Raw genomic sequence first — 25,357 nt, forward strand, 5'->3', positions numbered from 1 at the left:
CCCAAAGGGAATGGGTTTTCGGCCTAGAGTGTTTGGGCCGAGAATTCTTGGGCCAAGGCCCTAAATTGATTGGGTTTAGCTATTGGATCAAGTTTTTGGGCTTGCAAGAGGCTATCTCAACTTGATTCTCAATGTACGCTCATGTGTATTCAAATAACATTGTAGTTTGAATTTCACTAATTTGATGTTGCAAGGTTACATAGAGAAAAAAAATTTGTACAAGCTTTACAATCTCAACCCTAAATTGCTAGTTGTGACATCATCCCCCCGTTAGAGGGAATTTCGTCCCGAAATTCGTTCTAAAGCAGCTTTCAAGAAGTAGGGAAAAGATGTGGGTATATCCACATCATTTGGTCTTCGCGTTCCCAGGTGAACTCAGGTCCTCGTTTGGCACTCCATCGGACCTTCACAATGGGGATGTGACTTTGTTTTGTTCGTTTCACCTCCCTGTCCATTATTTTGATTGGTTCCTCAACGAAATAGAGGTTTTCATTCACCTCAATCTCATCAAGCGGAATAATGAGAGTTTCGTCAGATAGGCATTTCTTCAAGTTCGCACAATGAAAGACATGGTGTATGTTGCTGAGATCTGGTGGTAACTGCAGCTTGTAAGCCACCGGACCGATCCTGGAAAGGATCTCGAATGGTCCGATGTATCTTGGATTCAATTTTCCCCGATTTCCAAAACGTATCATCCCTTTCCAGGGAGAGACCTCTAGCAATACGCGATTGCCGACTTGAAATTCCAGAGGCTTACGTCATCTGTCAGCGTAGCTCTTCTGTCGGTCTCTGGACGCCTTGAGTCGTTCCTTAATCTGAACGATCTTCTTAGTAGTTTCCCTGATAATCTCGGGCCCAGTAAGAGTGTTTTTTGGTACTTGCCCATTTTCCAATTGTGTATCCCCCACCTCAGGCCAACAAAGGAGTGATCTACATTTACGTACGTATAGGGCCTCAAATGGAGCGACCTTGATACTTGTGTGATAGATATTGTTTTATGATAATTCCACCAGCGGCAAGTGGGCATCCCATGCTTTTCCGAAATCTATCACACATTCCCTTAGCATATCTTCCAATGTTTGGATGGTCCTCTCACTCTGACCGTCTGTTTGGGGATGGTAGGCAGTGCTCATGTCAAGCTGAGTTCCCAACGATCTCTGGAGTGACTGCCAAAATCGTGATGTAAATATATTATCCCTATCAGAGATAATAGATATCGGCCCGCCATGTAATCTCATAACCTCCTTTATATAGATTTGGGTCAGCTTTTCCATTTTATATGTTTCCTTTATTGTCAGAAAATGGGCGGATTTAGTCAACTGATCGACAATCACCCAAATGGCGTCCACCCGTCAGCCGTTTTAGGTAATTTGGTTATAAAATCCATTGTTATTCGATCCCATTTCCAATTGGGTATCTCTGGTTGTTGTAGGAGGCCCGAGGGCTTCTGATACTCTACCTTAACCTTATCACAATTCAGTCACTTGCTCACGTAGGTAGCAATTTCAGCTTTCATATTTGGCCACCAATAGTGTTGTTTGAGATCCAAGTACATTTTATCGGAACCCGGATGGACGGAGTACTTTGTTTTGTGTGCTTCATTCATAACCACTTCTCTGAACCCACCGAACTTCGGTGTCCAGATCCGGTCCATGATGTAGTAGGCTCCGTCCTCTTTGATCATAAGATTCTTGTCCATCCTACGCAAGGCTTCATTTGCGATGTTTTTCGGCTTCAAGGCTTCCAGTTGAGCCTCCTTGATTTGTGAAGACAAGTGGGAGTGGATGGTTATTGTTAGCGTTCTTGATCGGCGACCCGAGTACTCTTTCCGGCTTAGGGCATCAGCCACCACATTGGCTTTGCCCGGATGGTACCGGATCTCACATTCATAATCGTTTAACAGCTCAAACCATCGTCGTTGCCTCCTGTTTAGTTCTTTCTAGTTCAGGATATGTTGGAGGCTTTTGTGGTCTGTGAAAATAGTGCATTTTGTCCCGTAGAGATAGTGCCTCCAAATTTTTAGAGCGAAGACTACAACTCCAAGCTCAAGATCGTGAAAGGTATAGTTCACTTCCTGGGTCTTCAGTTGCCTTGACGCATAGGTTATGACCTTCCCTCGCTGCATGAGTACACAGCCTAAACCTTGATTGGAGGCATCACAATACACCACGAAATCTTATGTCCCTTCTGGGAGAGTCAAGATAGGGGCGCTACAGAGGGCTTGTTTCAGGGTTTGAAAGGCAGTCTCTTGTTTCCTCTCCCAGATAAAGGGTACACCTTTTTGAGTTAAAGCGGTGAGTGGCTTGGCGATCTTAGAGAAATTCTGAATGAACCTCCTGTAGTAACCAGCGAGGCCTAAGAATTACCTGATCTCCGTTGGGGTTCTCGGGGTTGCCCAGCCCTCAATTGCTTTGATTTTGGATGGGTCCACATGTATTCCCTCTTCACTGATCACGTGACCCAGAAAATCCACTCTGCGAATCCAGAACTCGCACTTGGAGAATTTTGCGTATGGCTTCTCCGCCCTTAACGTTTCCAAGACCTGTCGTAGATGTAGGCTGTGTTCCTCTTTACTTCATGAATAAACTAGTATATCATCGATAAAGACTATCACGAAGTTGTCAAGGTACAGTCGGCAGACTCAGTTCATCCGGTCCATAAATGCTGTAGGTGCATTTGTTAGACCGAAGGGCATTACCAAGAATTCAAAATGACCGTAGCGAGTTCGGAAAGCAGTCTTGGGAATATCTTCTTCTCGGACCCGCAACTGATGGTAACCAGACCTCAAATCTATCTTCGAGAAGTAACTTGCTCCTTGCAGTTGGTCAAATAGATCGTCAATCTAGGGAAGAGGGTATCGATTCTTGACGGTAAGCTTATTTAATTCCCGATAATCGATGCACATTTGAAATGATCCATCCTTCTTTTTGACAAACAACACCGGAGCTCCCCAGGGTGAGAAACTCGGTCTTATGAACCCTTTGTCTAGCAACTCGCTCAATTGGATGGATAGCTCTTGCATTTCTGCGGGGGCTAATCTATATGGTGATTTGGCAATTGGCGTGACTCCGGGTACCAGGTCAATCTGAAATTCGACCTGTCGTTCAGGGGGTATTCCTGGGAGGTCTTCAGGAAACACGTCTGCAAAGTCGCACACCTCCGGGATGTCTTTGATGCTCTTCTCTTCCTTCTTTTTATCCACCACGTGGGCTAGGAAGGCATGGTCCTTTTTGTGCAAGCACTTTTGTGCCTTGATGTACGAGATGAGATGGAGGTTTGCATCGGGCTTATCATCGTAGATAATCAGGATTTCATCGTTGGGTAGGTGAAGGCGAACGGCCTTCTCGTAGCACATAATATCGGCACGATGGGGCCTTAACCAATCCATATTGATGATCACATCAAAGCTTCTAATAGTAACCGGCATTAAGTTGATTTGAAATGAATGATTATTTAATGTTAACGTGCACCCTATGAATACGTCGTTGGTTGTTTCTGTTTTTCCCTTAGCCATTTCCACCGTGAAAGTTTCGTTCAATTTTTGGGGATTTTGACTGAGTAAGTGTTTAAATTTATGACTCACGAAACTTCTTTCTACCCCGCTATCAAATAAAATGCATGCATAGATATTGTTGAAGAGGAACGTACCATTGACTACTGTTGGATCCTTTACAGCCTCCTCATGTCCTATCGCTAGGACTCTGCTTGTTCCCCCTGCATTCCGATTGTTGGCCTTGGGACAGTTTCTTTTGAAGTGGCCAGTCTCTCCGCACCCATAACACGCTTGACTTGCCCCAGTGTTGTTTGGTTGGTTGTTCTGTTGTGGTGGTGTCATGCAATACCGGGCGGTGTGCCCTTTCCGGTTACAGTTTGTGCACTACATATCTCGGCAGGCGCCGTTATGGTGAAAATTACATTTGTCGCATTTTGGAAGGGAGCCTGCATATGGTTTTGCTGGTGCTGGTGCAGCTGGTGTTGGTGTAGCAGGAGTGGTAGTAGCGTGAACTGCTACGATTTATTGCTTCTTTGATGGTTCCTGAGTCTATTTCCCCTTTTTGTTTTTTCCAAACTTTATTTTGTTGTCATTTCCTTTCTTCTGTTCAGTAGCAGGTGTCATGATACCCTGCTGCACTCCGTGATCCACAAGCCTTTGGGCAAGGCGCTTGGCGCTGTCAAATATGGTGGGGTTAGCAGCCAGAACATTTCCTTGAATCTGGGGAGATAACCCCCATATGTATCGTTCGATCTTCTTACTTTCGGGCGTAATCATACCCGGACACAGAATCGCCAGATCACTGAATCTAGCAGTGTATGCTTCAACATCAGCTCCTTTCATCGTAAGATTCCATAATTCCTGCTCGAGTTTCTGGATTTCGCCCCGGGGGCAATACTCCTCGAGCATCATAGCTTTTAGATCCTCCCACGCAATAGAGTTTGTTTTCGGTAGAGTTAGATCCTTAACATGGCCGTTCCACCATGAAAGGGCCCTGTCGGAAAATGTACAAGCTGCGAACTTAACTTTATTTTCTTCGGGAAAGCCGCAGATTTCAAAGACAGATTCGGTCTTTTCAAACCATCGAGTGAGAAAGATCACACCTCCACTCCCATTAAATGGCCTTGGCTTTCCATTGGTGAAATCCTTATATGTGCATGTTCTCTGATATCCTTAAGTATCTCCATGATTAGAGCTCCACGTCCCATTTCCATTTTCGCCTCCGTTTGTGCAATGACTGATGATATGCGCAAGAGCAGCAGTAACTGCGGCTGAAACTGCCGCCTGGAATGCGGCCGAATCCATTTGTGGTGGAGGCGGCGGTGGTGGTGGTGTTGTTGTGTTGTTCTTGCGTATGTTGTACCTTCGGGGCGGCATTCTACTGCCGAAAGTGGAATTCGATAAGTTTTTAATAAGGGTTGCGATGTGGATATTGTTGTAATGAAACATCGCGTTTAGATATGTCAGTTATAGTGTTTATCGAATGTTATTTTGTACATACAATTGAAATCTTGTTTTACCAAATAAACATGAATAAATAAGACATAGCAGATAACAACATCCATAAATAAAACACATGGTTGTTTCATTAACAATAAAGTTTTGGTACATAACTTTTTGGAAAATTTGACCTTCATAAGGTCTACAATACATCATGATAATAATCCGACAACATAACGACCATCCGAATAGTGTAATCACTTAGACGTAGGGTCGGTCCTACATACAAAATAAAAGAAAAAGGGTAGCACCAACACATACCCAAACATATAGTCTATCATTTAGTGAGTAGGATAGATCCTACTCATGTCGAGTCGTCCCCTGCGGTGCCTGGGATGATGTAGAGGCACCCTGCAGCTCGGCCAAACGGCGCTCGGCTACCCGCACCCTCTCCTCTAGGGAAGCATGCCTCTCCTGATATTCCCTCACTTCCGCTCGTGCGGTAGTAAGGTCCTCGACGAGCCGATCCATAGGGTAGTATTCCCTCTGGAGATCTCGAGTGCCTCCCTGGCAACCCTCATCTCCATGACTCGGTGGACTGTCTTCTGAGCCTGGTCTCCGATGTCTAAAATCCTCCGGACCATGACGGGAAGTGCTCGGTCTGCGGGCCCTCCATGGCGAAGGTCGTAAAATCCTCGCTCCATCCCGAAAGGTGGTCGTTGCCCCTGATGTCGGCTCCACCTCTCAATGTCATAGGCCCACCGGGCGTAGGTCCATTGTAGCCCCATCGGTGTGCTGGTACCCTAGCCATGTAGGGAGGGTCGATGACTTTGGACTCTGCGTTCGAATCATCATCCTCCTCCTCCTCGACTTCCTCATCTGATTCATCCTGCGGAATCTCCTCATGATCATCCACTATCCACCCCGTATGCCCCTGGTTGGGGGGATAAGGATCTCCTGGGTGGTGAAAATCTGCCATGGCGTTTGTACGAAAGTGTATACGTACGAGAAAATAGATAGAATGTCAAAATAACCCTTTAGTATTTTATTTCTTTTATTTTTGTTCTTAGAAACTTTTGGTTCAAATTCGTTAAGTTTTAGATTTGCCGTCCACCTCGACCACTCCTAAACACATGTTGGTCATATCTCGAATAAATATAGCTGATCGGGCTATATTTACCTTAGATATGATTACATAACTGTCCAAGTTTAGTCGCGATGTCCAACTCCTCTAAATACTTTTACTAGTTTCTTTGTTATGGCACTATCCTTATTATGCACACATGTATGTATACTTTTTATAAAATACTTATATTTTTAAGATATACTTTTAGTCAGAGTGTTTTAGTCTCATTGTATTTATAGTTGTATATCTTGTATGGTTAGATATACTAGTTCACTATAAACAATGCTCTGATACCAATCTGTCACACCCCCGAACCAGGACGGCGGAAACGTCCGGGGGCGGATGACGTCAATGTGTAGTATCATAACAATTGAATATGAATGAAACATATCAACCAAACGGCATACATTGAGATAACAAACTTACATTGTTTACAAAATGTATTTGTTCACAAATTACACAAAAGTGACAGAAATGTAATTTTCAAAATGCAGCAAAATATCCAACATCCATAACTCAAGTACCTGCTTATTGTGTTCCTGAGAATACAAGTCATTTTGAAAAGTGTCAACATAGAATGTTGGTGAGTTCATAAGCATGTTTGTATGAAAAGATTTGTAACATCTGTGTTTGAAATGATTTGTATGATTCCAGAAAATCCGATATTTTCTATGAAAATGGTTTGTAAGTCTCGTTCCAATACTGTGAATATATGCATGCATGTCCTTTGTTTTCTTTTGTTTGTAATTGTATGATTCCAGAAAATCCTATATTTTCTGTTGTATGAAAAATTGTGGTCTTAAACCCTAGACCAGTAGTGAAAACCAATAGTGTACCGGGGGGAAAAATGCAGTTTTATATTTTATAAAACTGGTGAAGTGTAAGCTTCCCGTAAATCAAGATAGTATTGTTAATCCCTAAGTGAGTTATTATAACCATACTTGATGTGACTGTTATGCCTGTTACGACGTTCTTCAGGCGTCGGAATCGGTAAGATATTTGTCACCCTAGACTGGACCCGTCTAGCTGTAGCGAACAACTCAGGTGTGGGGGTGTCAATCCCCGTATAGATCTATACACAATTATCTCGCTTTCCCTCCAGGAGACTCTAGTTATAATGCAGGACTTAGAATGTACACTAGGTAGGTACGGTGAAGATAGTGTCTCACTAGAGCCTTAACGGATTTACACGAACTTTGACTCCCATTATTGAATAATGAAAATGACATTACTAGTGTGAAATTTATGACTGAAGTTTTATGACACGCGTTTTACAGATTTCATGACATGCAGTTTATTACTCATGCTTTATGAGCTTTATGATAGGCAGATTTTGACACGCAAATTTTTCCTGTCATAAATTATGTTTTGTATACCATTTTGGTTAAATTATTTATAATACTTTTTATAAATAGTCATTAGTGAACATGTCTAATTGTAACATATGTTGTGAAAATAACATAATATCTTAGGTTTTAAGCCATCAAAATAGTGACAACATTGTTACGACTATTTACTAAAAAAAGTATTTTTAGCAAAATATCAAGCTTTGTAGTTTGTTTAACACACCATAACCGGTTTGAATGTTTTGTAACACAAAATATTTTGTTTTTTTTTACTCTAATAAGTCATGATTTTTACAAAAACACATATGATAACCTTGAGATTTATTATATTCAAATATTTGTCTAAAATATAAAAGTTGAACATGCATATGTCCAAGAGTTAAACATGTTTGGGCATAACACTCATATTTTCGCCATTTTTTTTAGTGTACAATCATGACCACGAAAACTTTTATGTAACAAAGAGGTTATCAACATTTACTTAACGATTTTAACACATGTTAAGAACCTTTTAATTCAAGAACTTGTTCTATTTTCAACCCATAACTATGATGCATGAAATTACCCAAAGGATAAACTTATTCTAGCATAGATGAAGCTTGTAAAACACGATTTTAAGGTGTGTTAATATAAGATATTCAACCTCATAAGCACAAATTGTTACATAAACATGTAGGTGCATGCAAATATCCGAAGGGTAAACGAGACTTGACTTGTATTCCTCCTCCCCCCCCCCCCTCGAAAAGTATGAAAAACACGAAAAGATGGAGGTATGAAACTCACCTTGTGGATTTTGTGAGTTGTAGGGAGAAGAAGAAAGAAGTTGTTGAGCCTAGCCTTGTGTAACTTAAAGGTCACTCGAAAATGGGTGATGTTCTAAGAGGCTACACACGAAAATGGTGTGTAAACATGAGTTTTAGCTTGAAGAGATGTAAGAATACTTAGAGTTTTCAAGAACACTTACCAAATTCTATGGACCACCTTGAAGATGTATCTTCCTTTGGAAGTAGCACACGAAATTTTGGAGAGGAAGTGAGAGAGAATTTGAGAGTAAACTTGAGTGAAAATGATTTTTGTGTGGGTGAGGGGGAGGGTTCGGCCGACACCATTAAGAGGAGGGGGAAATGACAAGCTTTATTGCATGGTGGTCCATTATGTGTGGTGTACGGATGCATGGTGGTTAGTTAGGTGTTTTGCTTGGTTGTTCCATGGTTCAAGAGATGTAAAGCATTGAGGTGGCACTCCATTAGCATTTCTTTTATTTATTTTTTTGTTTTTGTCTTTGTTTTCCTTGTCCCCCAAAACCGAATTTATTGAGTTTGTGGAGGGGTTTTCCGTTTTAGGGTGGCCGAAAACACCCTATTTTCTTGATGGGTTCTCGGTTTGAAGTGTGTATGGCTTTTGGACTTAATTGGGCCCAATAAGAGAGTTTTTAGTCCAATATGGCCCAAAGGGAATGGGTTTTCGGCCTAGAGTGTTTGGGTCGAGAATTCTTTGGCCAAGGCCCTAAATTGATTGGGTTTAGCTATTGGATCAAGTTTTTGGGCTTGCAAGAGGCTATCTCAACTTGATTCTCAATGTACGCTCATATGTATTCAAATAACATTGTAGTTTGAATTTCACTAATTTGATGTTGCAAGGTTACATAGAGAAAAAAAATTTGTACAAGCTTTACAATCTCAACCCTAAATTGCTATTTGTGACAACAGCCACGACCTGCTGCTTTTTGGCACAGTTCTGCGCCGCATTGTTCTTCTTCTTGTTGTCCCAAAACTTCCGCTTGTTGTCAGCGGCTTTGGATGGTTCTGGAATGGCCAGGGTTGTTGTCGTTGTCGGCTGCGGACTTCGTGATCGATGAGCCGTTGTGCCAATTGCTTGGCACTGTCGAAGGTAGTGGGGTTTGAAGCTAAGACATTCCCCTGGAATGGAGGCACCAGCCCCCAGATATACCTCTCGACTTTCTTTCCCTCAGTAGGGACCATTCCCGGACATAGAGCCACCAGATCGTTGAACCTGGCGGTGTAGGCAACTATGTCGGAGCCCTTCATGGTTAGGCTCCAAAGTTCTTGTTCAAGTTTCTGAACCTCGCCCCTCGGGCAGTACTCCTCAATCATAAGCTCCTTCAGAGCTTCCCATCCCATTGCATTAGCCACTATCAGGGTTAGTGACTTGACATGGCTATTCCACCATGTCAGGGCTCTGTCCAAGAAGGTGCAAGCAGCAAATTTTACCTTGCTCCCTTCCGGACAGGAGCAGATCTCGAAGATCAACTCCGTCTTTTCGAACCATTGCGAGACGGCAATGATTCCCCCAGTCCCGTTAAAGGTCCTGGGCTTGCAGTTGGTTAAGTCCTTATACGAGCACTCTCTGGAGCGCACGGGAGCATCACCTTGAGTGGAATGCACAGTTGTTCCACTCCCGCTAGTACCGGTAGTGTTGAATTGAGCTACGGCTGCCGTAACAGCCGCAGCCACTGCAGCTTGGATAGCTGTTGGATTGTATTGTGGAGGAGGTAGTGGTGGTTGGATTGGAGTTATCGGAGGATTACGTCTCGCTGATCGATGTGGAGGTATCTTTCAACTAAAAGTTTACAAAGATGAGGATGATAGTAAGAATTTAATTGTGAGTATAATAAGAGTGGCCCATGGACTAAATCACCATAGCCCAACAAACAGATGAGAGTATGATTGAAATAGAGATCTAACAATAGAAGGATGAAAGCATTTGGATAATGATTTCCCATGAGAGTAGATGTCTATCAATAACATTGGCATTAAAGATGTAACGAGTTCGGGAAAAATGACCTTGAAGTAGGTCTTACATCAAACCATAAAGAGAAAATTTGACAGCATAAATACCTAGCAGACTAAAAGTCCAAGGTCTTAAAATAAGCGGGAAATTAATACAAGAATCTATACATAGACTTAATTATATCCAAAAGACAGAGTAGAGTAGACTCTACTTGCGACGAGAACCGCTCGGACGAGCCTTTGATTCCGTATGACGATGCTCCATTTCCAGCATGCGCCTTTCGAACGTTGTCTGTTGTGCTCGAAGTTCCCTGACCTCAGCTTGGGTTGCAGTAAGTTCTCTCTGAAGGACCTCATTGTGGTTCAGAGTTATTCCATGAGCATCTTGTAGATGGCGAATGCGGACTGTATTGACTCCCGCATCGGCATCAACTGCCATGACTTGGTTGATGGCTGCCCTACCTTGCTCGTCATTTCGAGCAACCCTACGAACCAGAATAGGCAGGATTCTGTCTGTTGAGCCTCCCTCGCTCAGATTGTAGAAGCTTCGGTCTCTGTTGTAGGGTAAGGGTTGACCCTGCTCTTAGGAATGAAAGTGGGTCCAAACCCGGACCGGATGGACCCGGACCCAAAAAACCCGGAACCGGTTAACAAGATTTTGTAGAACCGGAAACCGGACCGGTATATAGGAACCGGTTCCAGTTCGGTTCTGGGTACGGTACCGGGTAAAGTGGGTCTAGAACCAGAAAACCTGGAAACATCAAAGTGGGTAGGTTGGAACCGGATAAAGTGGGTTTAGAACCGGAAAAACCGGAATTTCTTGGTAATTACTTACTACTAAGTGGGTTGAACTTTGAAAATTTTCATCTTGATATTCTGACTTTGGGGGACTGTAACTCATTGAATATGAAACCAAAATTGACAAAATTATAGTCTAAAATCATGTACAAACTCTAAACTACACTCTGGAAAAAACCGCATGTCAATCCGACTTTAAGAGAATGAGATATGCATGTGTTAACATTTTCACAGAATACAAAGTACAAAAACAAATAGTTGAAAAGTTGAAAATTTTCAGTTTTGATATCCCGACTTCGGGGGCTGTAAATCATTGAATATTAAACCAAAAATGACAAAATTGTAGTATAAACTGATGTACAAAATCTAAACTACAAGTTGGAAAAAACCACATGTCAATCCGACTTCAAACGAATTAGATATGCGAGTTTTAAAACTTTCACAGAATACAAAAAAATTGAAAAACTAAAAACTTTCAGCTTTGATATCTCGACTTTGGGGGACTGTAAGTCAATGAATATAAAACTAAAAATGGAAAATTTATAGTCTAAAATCATGTACAAACTCTAAACTACATGTTGGAAAAAACCGCATATCAATCGGAGTTGAAACGAATGAGATATGCATCTTTTAAACGTTTCACAAAAAACCGGTTCCGGCCCTAAAAGTGGTTCCGGTTTTTAGACCCGGTTTACCCGGACCCGATGGACCCAAACCCGGATAAAGCCAATTTTTAAACCCGAAACCGGAACCGGTTCTATATATTCTGGTTTTAACGGTTCCGGTTCCGGTTCGATTCCGGTTCCGGTCCGGTTTTCCGGTTCTAAATCTCATCCCTACATGCTCTTGACTCCATCTGCCCAAGTTCTCCGCCCAAAAAGGCGTCGGGCCTTGAAAATCTGGACGAGGGTTAGGATTTGGGATTGGAGCCGCTAGAGGTAGATCATTGACTTCTGGCTCGGAGTCAGAATCCTCTAGGAAGTTTTCTGCAAAGTCATCATCTAAAGGAATTGCATGATTCTCTTCTGGTTCTGCATCGAGCCATCCACCATTTCCTTGGTTTGGAAAGTACGGGTCGCCGGGGAGATGGAATCCAGCCATGTTATCTACGCGAGAATAGGGGTAAAAGAGATAGTTAATAGACGTACTACTTAAGATAATTATAGGATGATCCTTATCAGTTACTTCAATACTTGCGTAGTGCATACCAGTCATATGTAACCAAAATAGAATAGACCTTCGAATAAGTGACCCTAACTCTAAGTCCACAACCAAACAAGGAACAGGAAGTAAAGCAAAGATCACAGATTCTAAGTCTATGACACCCTAGTCACATATAACCTTAGCGTATCCACTCAGCAACTATTGTCCTACTAATAAAGACCTTTTAGTTCTCAAATAAGTAATTATAGTAACACAAAATACTCCTATAGTATTTTAAGTTTATGTTATGTTCTAAAGTTCTCATTGTAGTAGTGTTGGTAAGTTTTTAGACTTGCTGCAACACCACAACCATTCCTAGGCACATGTTAATCACTTCTCGGAAAGATATAGTTGATCAGGCTATATCACTCCCAGATCTGATTATATGTCCCCAAGCCTACTTGTGTTGTCCAACAACCGCAATACTTTTGTTCTGTTCTAGTATGACACTGATCCTAGTATGAATGCTTGTATAAATACTTTACTAAAATATTTTATTATTTTAAAAGTATTAACTCTTGGTCAGAGTGTTTTAATCCCGTTGTGTTTATAGTTGTATATCTTTTATGGGTTGATATACTCAATTCACTATAAACAGAGCTCTGATACCAATCTGTCACACCCCCAAACTGGAATGGCAGAAACGGTCGGGGGCGGAGGACGTCATGTATAGTATCATAACAATGCACAATAGTAAAACAAGCAACATCATCATCCATTGCATTAATAATATAATCTAATACAAGTGTTTTCTGAATGTATTTGTAAGACACCAAAAATATATATATCAAAATAAAAGACGAGTCTTGAACATGTTCCGTCTTCTCAAAACCTGGTCATCGGTACCTGTCTACTGGTGACCTGAGAATACAAGTTATTTTGAAAGAGTATATCAGCATTTAAGCTGGTGAGTTCATAAGTATTTTAGTGTCAATTGTTTGTATAAGTTTTGATGAAAATGTTTGTAAGTGTTTGATGTAAAGTTTGTAAGTGGTTGATGTAAATGTTTGTATACTTCTTAGAAAATCCTATATTTTCTACTAAATTGAAAAGTAGTCTTCTACCAAGACCCGACTGTTTTGTATGTTTGTTCTTTTGTAAAAGTGAGTGTTTTCCCGATTATATGACTATCATTACCAGAAAATAGTTTACATTACCTTTTATGTGAGAAGATCACTATATGAATGTAATGGGAAAATTACAGTGTACAGTAATGTTGTAATAAGTAACTACTGAAACACTAACTACCTTAAAACCAATTTGTTTAATTAAGGTTAAAATGTGATGAGGTTATAACCATACTGATTGACGAGTGTTTAACACGACGACCTGCTGGCGTCAAAACTGATGTGACATTTGTCACCCCTTGGCCTGCCGGCCAAACTGTAGCGAACAGTCGGGATGTGGGATTGCCAGTCCCGTATAGATCTATACACACAATGTCCGCTCTCCCTCCAGGAGACTATGGTTACAAAACGCGACCTAACAAATATATTGCTAAGCCGTGAAGTAGTGGTTTCACATTAATCTTATCTTGTTCTTGTAAAAGGGTGTATGTTCCTTTCTGTTCTTGTTATTGTATGTTCCTTTCTGTTCTAGTTATTGTACTCTGGTTACAAAACGCGACCTAACAAATATATTGCTAAGCCATGAAGTAGTGGTTTCACATTAATGTTATCTTGTTCTTGTAAAAGGGTGTATGTTCCTTTCTGTTCTTGTTATTGTATGTTCCTTTATTTTCTAGTTATTGTATGTTTCTTTCTGTTCTAGTTATTGTATGTTTGAACTGACTCATGTATGAACTAACTCATGTAAGTACTGATTCATGTAAGTTTCATTGTTCTAGAAGTAGTAACCTCCTAAACTATACCTATTATAGTTTACTAGTAAGCTCTGTAATTGAATGATTGATCATGTTTGTACACCTTTGCTACCCAAAGATATTGAACTGATTGAAAGTACTTTTATATCTATATACATATACATAATATATAACTAAGATTCAAACGACATTCGGACAAACAACCGATACCCTAAGTCCACAACCAAACAAGGAACAGGAAATAAAGCTAGTTATCAGTCCTAAGCCCTTTCAACCTTATTTATATAACTATATCTATATAGACATGATTTTGACAATATATAAGTTTAAAAGAGTTCTGTAAAACGATAAAGAGTTTATTATATAAAAGAGTTTTAACCATTTGAATGGTTATTGATGACTTGATGTCAATTTATAAAATGATTTGAAACAGTTTGTTTGATAACATAGTTTTGAAGTATAAGAAATCCTCTTGTTTGATAGTTATAAATCACATGTGATTGATTATACAACTATATTGTTTTCTTCTTGTATTCCCCCCCCCCCCCATAAAAGCATTTAAAATCATTAAAAGATAAGTTAGGGGTATGAACTCACCTGTAGTGAGTGAATCGAATGAAAGATAGAGACAGGTAAACACTAATAGTGGTGGGCGATGGTGGCATACAGTGGTTCAGGTCAAGGAGTCGATGATGGTGGTTTGAAGGCTCGATGGTGGTTGAGATAGAATTCTTTATGCAGGGTTTAAGGGTTGAAGATGGTGGTTTTTTTGGCATTAAGGCTGCGTTTGTTGGGAAGAACTGAGTGGGACAGAACAGGACTAAAACTTTTGGATGATGTTTGGCGTGACTAGAACAAGAACTAAAATGAACTTTGACTAAGTCAAATGGGACAACTCATTCAAAAAATAGTCCTACCCAAATAGGTGGAACTAAGTGGAACACGTTCTTTACTTTTCCCCAATTAACCCTACTTGGAATGCATTCCCGCTTTTTCTTCTTATCTACCGTCGCACACTATCACGATTTCTCATCAGGGTCATCAGATTCTCATCGTCTCAAGGTACGTTTTTAATTAAACTTCATAATCTGCATATCTTTACTTACATGCTAAACGATTTCTTGATAATTTTTCTCGTTATTCACTTACATGCATGTATTAGCTTCTGATTTTTGTTTTTAATTTCTCGTTATTCACTTACCTGCAAAAAAAATTCATTACACTATTGATTACGTTGTGATTTATGTTCATTGAATTCATCCGTACACTTTTCTAAACTTTTAACGAGAGAGAGGGAAAATGAGGGAAAGATTTGCTTGTGTAGTTAATGTTAATTTATATAAACAAGAAAAGACCCTTGATTTTTTGGTTTTTCTCTCATTATAATCGTTTGTGGTTGAAAAATTATGGCTAAATTGACCATCTTTTTCTAAGGCATAAATTCTCTAATCTAGCAAAATGTCCGATTTTCAATTCGTTGTTTACAAGTGATATTCTGGAAAAAGCAATACTACATTGTTATCAAGATCACCCTCTATTTCTCCAACCTCTTAATTGTTTAACCCTCCGATTCACTATATTGTCCTCTCTCTCTCTCATCATCATCTTAAATAAATATTACATACGGAGTGCATAAGAGATGTCATAGGATTGCACAATTCGGACGCAATTGCCCTTGAGTTTTTGTTCCTGCCCTGCTTATGATAGAGATGCTTGCTGGTTCTGGAGGAGCTTGATTAAGCATATTGTTCCTACCTAGTTTGGTACCTGATGATTTTATATTGTTCTTGCCCAATTCATGTTTCACATACTCAATTTCTGATGGAAATGCTCCTGAGTTTTTGTACGTGTACCTGAGTTTTTTTAACTTGTTAATTGGAAGAGTTGATTCATTTTTTATTAACTTTTGTATCTCTTAATTTCTTTTAATATTATTTATTTCGATTATTTGGCATTAAAACTTGTTTTAATATGAGAATTTTAAATAAATTTTTTAAATTAAAATGTTAATTTTGAAGTAATGTATGTTAAATAGAGTTATTATTAATATTTTTTTGCAAAGGGATAATAGGGTCATTTTTACATCTAGTTCTATCCGGTTCTATTGCTACCAAACAGTTTCAGACAACTTGTTCTGTTCTGTTCCAGTCTTACTAAATGTTATACAAATTATTTGTCCTGTCTAGTCCAATCTTGTTCTGTCCAGTGCAATCCAGTTCTGTTCCACGCAGTCCATCTACCAAACGGTACCTAAAGAAGAAGAAACTTTGCATTCAACGTGCCATGCCAGAAGTAAGCAATAACCATTTTTTGGTATTTTTGTTTTCAGATTGAGTATTGTAATGTTTTATTTAATTTATTTTTTTATCAAGTGTGTTTGAGATCACAATTAATTACTATAGAACATCGGCCCCTGAGTTGAAAGATGACTATTGTTGTTAGAAGAGCGGTAGTGTTCAACGGTGGTGGCTGCCAGAGGTGGACGGTGGTGTCGGCAAGAGACTAACTACAAAAGAAATTTAAATCATTGGTGTCGCTCGTGTAATTTAGAATAACTAGTTAACAGATAAATGGTGAAAAACTAACGATAATGGCTTAATTGACATACAAAATAAAAGTTAAGTCTATCACAAAAAAAAAAACATAAATGATCAAATCAGACCACGCATAAGTGACATTTTTCTATTATTTTGTAAAAACCCTATTATTTAATACTGCTGGCAAGTGGTTAATATATTTGATGAATCTTCATTGTCATTTCTCAAATTAATATATAAAAATCTTTAAGAGAGACCAAGTATGGTAACGAATAATTGGGTGAGGCGATGTGTATTGCATTCCAATTATAAAAAAACAACTTCAAGTAAAACCTGCAAAATCTTTTTCAAAAAAACTCATACCCCCATACATATATTTTGATGAAAACTTGTCCAAAAATGTTTAGGTTGATCAGCTAATTTTGCCATGACGGCAAAGAAGGGGGATCTATTCACAAAACACATATTACAGACGTCAAAATTTAGAGACAATTAAATAAGAAAAAGGAACATACCGACCCTAATAATTCAAAAATGAGCATTGAGCAAAAACTCAAAATAAAAAAGGTATCCTCAAATGGTAAGAAATGCCAAGAAGACCATAACTAAACAATTTACACACGTGAAACATAAAAACCATTGAAGTTTTTATAAAAAGCAGCAAAGGAAAATAAATAAATATATTCCTGCAAAGACTATCCTCCTCTTACTTGACACTCAATGATGGGAACTGACCAACATCCTCAATGGCAGGAGCCGCCACATCCATCATCCGGTTTCCACCGCCTCTGGACACACCACCACGCCCACGGCCCCTACCACGTCCACCTGAACCTGGATTGTAGAACTTTTCCCCTTCACTCGGTTTTAAAAACTCATTGATGCTTAGTGACTGTCAAAATAAAAACAATTGCATATATAACATTAGCATTGCTTTGTATTTAGAAAAGATTGCTATAATTTATCAAGATTAGAAAATCTCAAAAAAATAATAATAACCAACCTGTTCAAAATGTTGGGTTAAATGCAAAAAGAGTTGCATGCTTGCCTTTTTTTGTGTATCATAAATAATATCATAATTTCATTCCATCTATTACAGCCAAGGTTTTATAGTTTGGAAAAAATAAGAGTACATTGAAAAGAACACCAATTTAAGTATACATTTTCACTTCAGCAGGCTTCAAATACTCAATTTCACAACAGCAATGTATTTTGAATTTCTTAAATATTAAGACATTGTACATTAGAAACAATAAATTCTACCCACTTATAGCAGAAATATTTGTTTTTGCATTTGGAACACATTGCATAGATTTTTCAAAGAACAGTGTTGTAATACATAAAAATTAAATTAGGATGCTAAAATATATAAATCAATGAAAATAAAAAAAAAATTAATTATTTTATTAATTATGATAAAAAGTAAAAATGTTGTCACAATGAGTAAAAGATGAAATATGAGATCAAATAAACTTGCCTTTCTAGCTCTGTCTTCCTTGTCAGCAGCCTCTTTGCGCTTATCCTTCTCAGAACCCTGCTTGCAACAAAAAAATAAATAAATAAATAATATGAATACAGAAACTAAAAGAAAAATTCATATATATTCTTCCACTAGTAAAGGGATTTTACCAATTTAACAAATATGTCCTCTTCACTCTTTTTGTTGGATAGCAACTGCATTTTTGCTAGATCTTTGTCCAATCCAACCTTTCTCTCTTCAGACTTCAGTGCTAGCAATGCTTTTCTCTTCTCCTCTAGAACCTTCTCATACTCCTCCAGTGTCATTTCCTGTTCACCGAAAAAATCTTCATTTAGACTTAGAAGAGAAAGTAAGCCATAACTCCCAACTCTTTACATAAAAGTAATTTAATTGGCCACATGAAAGAATCTCCCAACTCTTTACATAAAAGTAATTGACCACATGAATCATGATTATCTATCTGCCAATTTCATGTTAAACTAACATATTACAAGGTCACCCCCAAGAAAAAGAAACAAGAAGGTAATGTTTGGATTACAAGAAGAATCCATATTAAAAAACAATCAAACTGGGGTGCTCACACTCATAGACAGAAGTTATTATTACAACTAATATAAGGTTCTAATTCTTTTTTGCAGTAAAGAAAAAATGTGTTGTTGAGATCAATTCATGTATTCGTTTCTTTTTTACTTAATAGAAAAATCAAACAAATCAGAACTAAAGAAGGAGAGAAATGCATAAAAAAAATAATAATAAGAAGAATAAAGAGGCATCACCTTCTCCTCAGGCTCTTTCTCCTCCGTCTCATTAACAGGATTCTCCTTATTGGCATCAACCGATTCTTCCTGAACAGCTGGCTTCTCAGAGTCCAGCTTCTTTTCACCTTCAACCATAGCTTCTTCAGGCTCCCTATAAATAAAAACGCAACCAGACAAGTCAACTTGTTGAACATAAAATCCATGAAAGAATGAAGAAAATATATATATTGAAGATTGCAACATATAACAGTAACAAAGATTCTGGAGACTTGAATATAACACAATGAAGTAAAGTGTGCCTTAGATTATTAATCAAGTAGCTTATCAATGTTGAAAGAAACGTCTCATTTCGGTTTTAATTTTCAGTTTTGCAATACTATACCAAACCCAAACCAACCCTAAAATTGTGGTTTTCTTAGAAACACAAAACCCAAAAAAAATGGGGTGCACTTATTCAGCTCATAAAAGAGGGGCTCTGAGAGCTAAATAAACTTTGAGCACTTACAAGGCAACCTCATCGGTTGCAGTTCCCCAATTGCCACGACCAGCACCTTCACGCTTAAACCCATTACTGCATATCAAATAAATAGCATAATCAGAAAGATATTACAAAATAAAAGAAAAAAAAGCCTCTCAGAAACAGAAAGACTTCACCTTTTAAGGGATAAATCCAAGACAAAACATTAATTTGCATATTATAGCATCCTACTTTCATTTCTTTCAATTAAAGAAGTATACTTGAGATCTTTTTTCTAAATAAGGCATGCATATCATTTTTTTCTTATCACCGCATTTTACTTTACAAAAAAACAAAGAAAATTGTGTTTATTGTATCTCAATGGCATGGCTATACTTGGATAGAGTTATCAAGTATGATGCCATAATAAACAATTCAATGAAATCAGACACGAGTACAAGTACTAACCCACGACCAGTTCCGCTGCGGCGTTCAAACACCCTCCGAGGGCGTTCACCTTCAGCATCCCCCCCATTTGTATAGCCACCCCGACGACCACCACGGTATCCGCCACGTGGACCATTATACCCTCCTCCTCTTCTTTCGGACTTGTCAACATCTCCATCTTCTGAAGGTCTGTTGTATCCTCCATTGTTAGTTCCATTAGAGTTCTCATTGTCGCCAAAATCACGATTAAACCCACGTCCACCAAAACGCCCCCCTCTCTGACCACCATTCCTCGCCTCTTGTACTACACCTCAAAACATCAACAATGTTTCATACAATCCATGTAACAACTTAAATCACCATATATATTCTATGCTCAAATTCCAGCAAACGGTGCATGTGCCGCTGTAGACAATTATATGACTTGTTTTTTACCATGAAAGTTCCACAATATTAATAATAAATGTCATACTCACTCGTCTCAACAACACTCCATTATATCAATATCAGCACCACCCATCCGGCCATTTGCATCATCAAAATATACATCTTAATAATACAAACTTTACTTAAAGATTAAAGAAACACAGTGGCTTCGCTTCAGTTTTTAAAATTATAGGTGCTTTTATATAACATCAAAAACACATTAGTTGTTGCAAAACAAAATATTTACTACATTTTGGAGCATTTTGTGCATCCGTTGTGGATTAACCATGTTAAACATCACTATGGTTCATTGATAAAAATTTGACTGATACAATAATGCAACAACACAAACATGGTATATCTGAGTTCCTTCAAAAAAAAGCGGCACTTAAACTGAGTTCATTCACACAAAACATCATACGACGGAACCCGAGCACATTTGCAAATAGATGTAAACAAAACAAAAACGAATAAAATAGATAAATTTACCAGCCTGGGCAGGAGGAAGCAGCTTGGACGGAAGCTTGGCTGCCGGCTTAGCAGCCGCAACACCAGCCGGAGATTTCTTGATGGACGGTGCCATTGCAGGTAGCTTAGCTATGAGCTGACTGGGGTCATCGTTATCATCATCGCCCAAAAGATCAAACGGATTCGTTGTTGCCATTTTTCACCACACTAAAAAATGTTGGAACTTCCGAAACCAAAAACTATCGGGGGCAAACAACACGGAACCTATAGGTTGTGCTTAGCGTACATTAATCGATTCAATCAATTAACGGCAGAATAATAGTGAGAGTGGGCGTATGTGAGCATAAGAGAAAATTAGTGGTGATATTGGGAAAAACCCTAGCCGAAGCAGAAGATATTTGAGAAGTGGCGTACCTGTAGTTTTAGAAAAAATTAAAAAATTAAAAAATTAAAAAATAAAAAAATAAAAATAAAAAAACCCTACAGAGTAGAGTACAGAGGGTTTTGTTGACGAATTCATTGGGCTCAGTGTAGGTATCTATATTCGCGGGCTGATTTTTTGAGTCAAACAACCCAATATCTTTTTATTATTAGACAAATATGCAAAAATATCTCTTATGTATATATTTTCTTTTGTGGTTTGGTTTAAATTTTTTTTGGATCGGTGTTCTTTTAAGTTGTTTTTATTGTGAAATTGGTCTAACTTTAAAAAACTAATGTGCCCTTTTAATTTGTTTTTTTCTATTTTTTAAACATTTTTTTCTTTTAGTTAAATATAGACGTTAAAACAAATAAATAAGGGGTCCCTTCTCTCTCTCTCTCTCCAACCTAAAAACTGTTGGATTTTGAATACTACAACATCCTATGGTGCACATACAACCCTAAATGCATTGGATCTATGTTTTCTCTAATTATACATGTAATGATATTTCCAAAACATTAAGCCTATAACTAGCATGCAATTGACATAAACAATATGAAATACTAGTTAGGATGACATACCTTTTATGTAGCTTGAAACCTTGTTTTATTTGGCCTTAAGAGCTTAGCACCAAAAGTATGAATGCCTCAAATGACTCACAACTCACCTAGGACAAAGGTGGCTCTTGAGAGAGAATCTTCATGCACCAAAAACACCTCATAAACTCCAAGAATATATGTGCAGACGTTTTTTGGCTAAGGAGTACATATTTATATGTTGGATTCCAAGGGCCATGGGTATAACCCAAATCCATACCCATGGGTTCTATGATCCAAGGTTCATGTGGCCCAACTCTTTATGTGTCTATTACATAAACTTGGTCCAACATGGATCATAAGCCCAACACATGTAAATATAACTAATTACCATAATTAGTCCTCATAGATTTAATTAGTCTCTTTTGATCACTAAATTAATTCTTGATCAATACTAATTAAAACATATGATTTCATATTAATATATTAGAACTTATATCTCAAGAGTCCATCCTAACAAATTGTCATGGTGTTATGTAACTCAAATGGACCATGCTACTCTCGGGTCAAGTACATACCAATAATAGTTATGGGCTTAGACATCTAATCCAACAGTCTCCCACTTGGATATGTCTAAAACTATTATTGCAAATATGACTCCAAAATCCCGACTAGCAATCGTAGATCTTAAAAGCCGCTGTCGAACTCTGACCTAGTCAATGACGTGTCCATTAGATAAGGGATCATATATTCCTCCATTCTAGATATCATATGGACTGAGACATGGATTGTAATCATTCTCTCTGTCCATCTGTTGTTTTCCCGATTTCCGATTTATGACGACCGACTAATTAAACAAATCAAATCAGTCTAGGCCCGGCCGAGCACTTAGGGTTGTCATCACTAAATCATCGTGGGGCCCACAGATATCGCTTTTATCCTCTAAGGGTAAAAGGAACGGATAAACTTCGACCCAAATGCTCGTTTGTACTCACTCATCAAATTACACACAACGATATGTTTTATAACATCTAAGTTACTGGTGCGTTTACATATGTCAATGTGCAACCGACTCGCAACTACAACTCACGCGTCTCCGTTTGAAGAATATAAGATATTATCGTCTCATGATCACTCGTGATAAAATCCATGAAGTGATTCAAATGAGCGTGGGTTTAATCCAATACTCGAATCTTATTCCAGTAGCACTCATGAATACTGCAGCTATGTCTAAAACATCTAGACATACTACAGACCCATTCATGACAGTCTTGCCTCAATACCTACTTCCAAAGTATGATCGATTGTGGACGGTTTGAATAACCTAGTTATTCGGGAAGTCAAAACATGCAAAGTGAAACACAAGAATAATACTAATCCTATATGGCCCCAAAACTTTTGAGTCATATTGATTACTCATTATTCATGGTATAATGTTTCAAATAATCAACTTAATACTTGAATTAAAACAATAGTTGTCCCATGCTCCAAGCATGCACACTATGTTTGCGTATGGTCCTTGCTTTGTGGAATAGATCAATTGAAAACATTTCAATGATACTCATTTCACAATTCCAAATCCTTATGATAAATGTAAGAATACAAGATTCTTTGCCATTTACTGAAATCTGTTAGATTCTAAACTTATATGCAATGATCCTCTTGTAATGACTATGCACAAAAGTCACAAAGACTTAGCAACAGACATTACAAAGTATTCCAATGGAGAGCAATTCCATGGAAACGAAGTCTCACATTCAAAGTACATTCCTTTGAACATCCTTCTTGCATTAAGTTTTCTAATCTTACACATATTTAAAGAATAACTTCCACTTATGGAAACATTTCCATATTCCCATTTTGACTATCACTTATGAACAAGAGTTGCCTCTTTTATGGTCCTTCCAAAATTTACACTATACTTCCAACTGTCCATGAGCAACCAATCTTTGGTAAACCTCAGATTGTCCTCGACAATTGATTAATCATTTTAGTCATATCCAGTTCTATTCCTTTTTCCTTCTTAATGCCCTAGGCATTTGGAAAAATTAGAACACATAGAAATATTATAGAATATATAATCAATCCTATACATGAAGCATATGGGATACGATTCATAATGTCACATAAATACATGATCCTAGACCAATCTTTTGCTATAACTTTTTCTATCAGCCATGTTCTCAAAATTCGGACTATGAAAAGGGATGTCGTAATCATAATCGAATATTGAGAACGCAATTAATATTTCCATATATATAATTTCCTTATGTTGAACCATTCCAACATAACATTCATATATATACTTGACTAAATTTGATTAAAATCTCAATTTTAAGCTTTTAGAATTGGAATGAAGTATAATTTCCCTTCCCTTAATTATAGCAAAACAACTTTTCAACCCCTGCAACTTTGCAAACTGAAACTTTTGTTTTATATAATTAACATTGCTAACTTGCAACACTTAACATAGTAATCATGCTCCCACTAACATGATAATTATGTTCTTATTAACATAACACTTATGCTCCCACTAGCTTTGACATGTATCCAAAATCATACACCTTTCCTCAGATAGTTCACATGTGTGTCTAAACAATTATGAGAGGGATGTCGTAATCATAATGTTTAGACCTTTTGCCCCTTCTCACAATTCGAATTATGAAGAGGGATGTCGTAATCATAATCGAATTTGAGAATGCAAATATCACAACAGCTATCTTCTTAAAATCTACTTAGTGAAAGCGTTTCCTCACCATCATTTTCATGAATCGAAGAGAAACCTTATGACACTTAGATTTTAGGGTGTATGTGTTCCTATCCATGTGAATTTGTCATAACCATAACCACAAGAGGAGGTTAGTGACAAATCTAAAATCATATGGACTGAACTTGTTCAATCTTAATTTCTTGCCGCCTAGCAGCACAAGGGCCTACCATTGCTTCCAAGTAGTTATGCAAAAAACTGAGAACTCATAGAACTCACATGCATAGTCAACTTTAACTGGAATGGGCACAGAAATAAGAATATGTCAACACGATAGGTTACAAACCTCAAGTCGTGTGCTATTGATAAACAATAGGTTTTATTCTTGATTAGTTCTTGAAACTTTTCAAGATCTTTAAGACTCCCACTGACCTCTTGACATATAATATTCTCTTGTCAAGAACCATTCCTTGAAAAAGCAAATATTCAAGAGTTAGTGCGGATTCTTATCAACACAAACACTTCACATGCATAGTCAACTTTAACTGGAATGGGCACAGAAATAAGAATATGTCAACACGATAGGTTACAAACCTCAAGTTGTGTGCTATTGATAAACAATAGGTTTTATTCTTGATTAGTTCTTGAAACTTTTCAAGATCTTTAAGACTCCCACTGACCTCTTGACATATAATATTCTCTTGTCAAGAACCATTCCTTGACAAAGCAAATATTCAAGAGTTAGTGCGGATTCTTAACAACACAAACACTTCACACAATTGGCCTTAGTTGGTCTTTGTTTTATCCAAAACATCACAACTTACCAATTTCAAATGTACAAGAGTAAAAACATTTAACTCTACATTTGATAAGTGTTTTAAACCTTCTTAACTTTATGTCACTCAAGGCTCGATCTTGGAGTGTTACTCTAAGACTCAATTTTGGAACGAAGTATGATTCATCTTTTGATTTAACCATTTCAACAATTCACGATTCCTCTTCTTAGTTAAACAAATGCACTAAGATGTCCTTAGAGGATCAATTGTGATATGGTTTTTCATAATCATTCAGATGATCATAAAACATGATACTGAAGTACTCTCCCATCTTTTCATATTGGATAAACTTTTATCTTTCTGCCT

General features: G+C 38.0%; 1 protein-coding gene across 1 annotated transcript; it reads right to left on the bottom strand.

Moving 5' to 3' along the window:
- Positions 1 to 17,027: 17,027 nt before the first annotated feature.
- LOC145119449 (RGG repeats nuclear RNA binding protein A-like) lies at positions 17,028 to 20,952 on the bottom strand. The gene is made up of 7 exons (XM_079055114.1): positions 20,573 to 20,952; positions 19,679 to 19,961; positions 19,259 to 19,324; positions 18,772 to 18,904; positions 18,145 to 18,303; positions 17,993 to 18,049; positions 17,028 to 17,407 (listed from the first exon to the last, which is right to left on the bottom strand). The coding sequence occupies exons 1-7, from the start codon at positions 20,745 to 20,747 to the stop codon at positions 17,222 to 17,224; spliced, it is 1,059 nt and encodes a 352-aa protein (XP_078911240.1). The 5' UTR covers positions 20,748 to 20,952; the 3' UTR covers positions 17,028 to 17,221.
- Between the last annotated feature and the right edge of the window lie 4,405 nt (positions 20,953 to 25,357).

This window comes from Lactuca virosa, chromosome 6 (genome assembly GCF_052849685.1).
Source record: "Lactuca virosa cultivar CGN04683 chromosome 6, Lactuca_virosa_CGN04683_v6, whole genome shotgun sequence".
NCBI classification, from domain to species: Eukaryota; Viridiplantae; Streptophyta; class Magnoliopsida; order Asterales; family Asteraceae; genus Lactuca; species Lactuca virosa.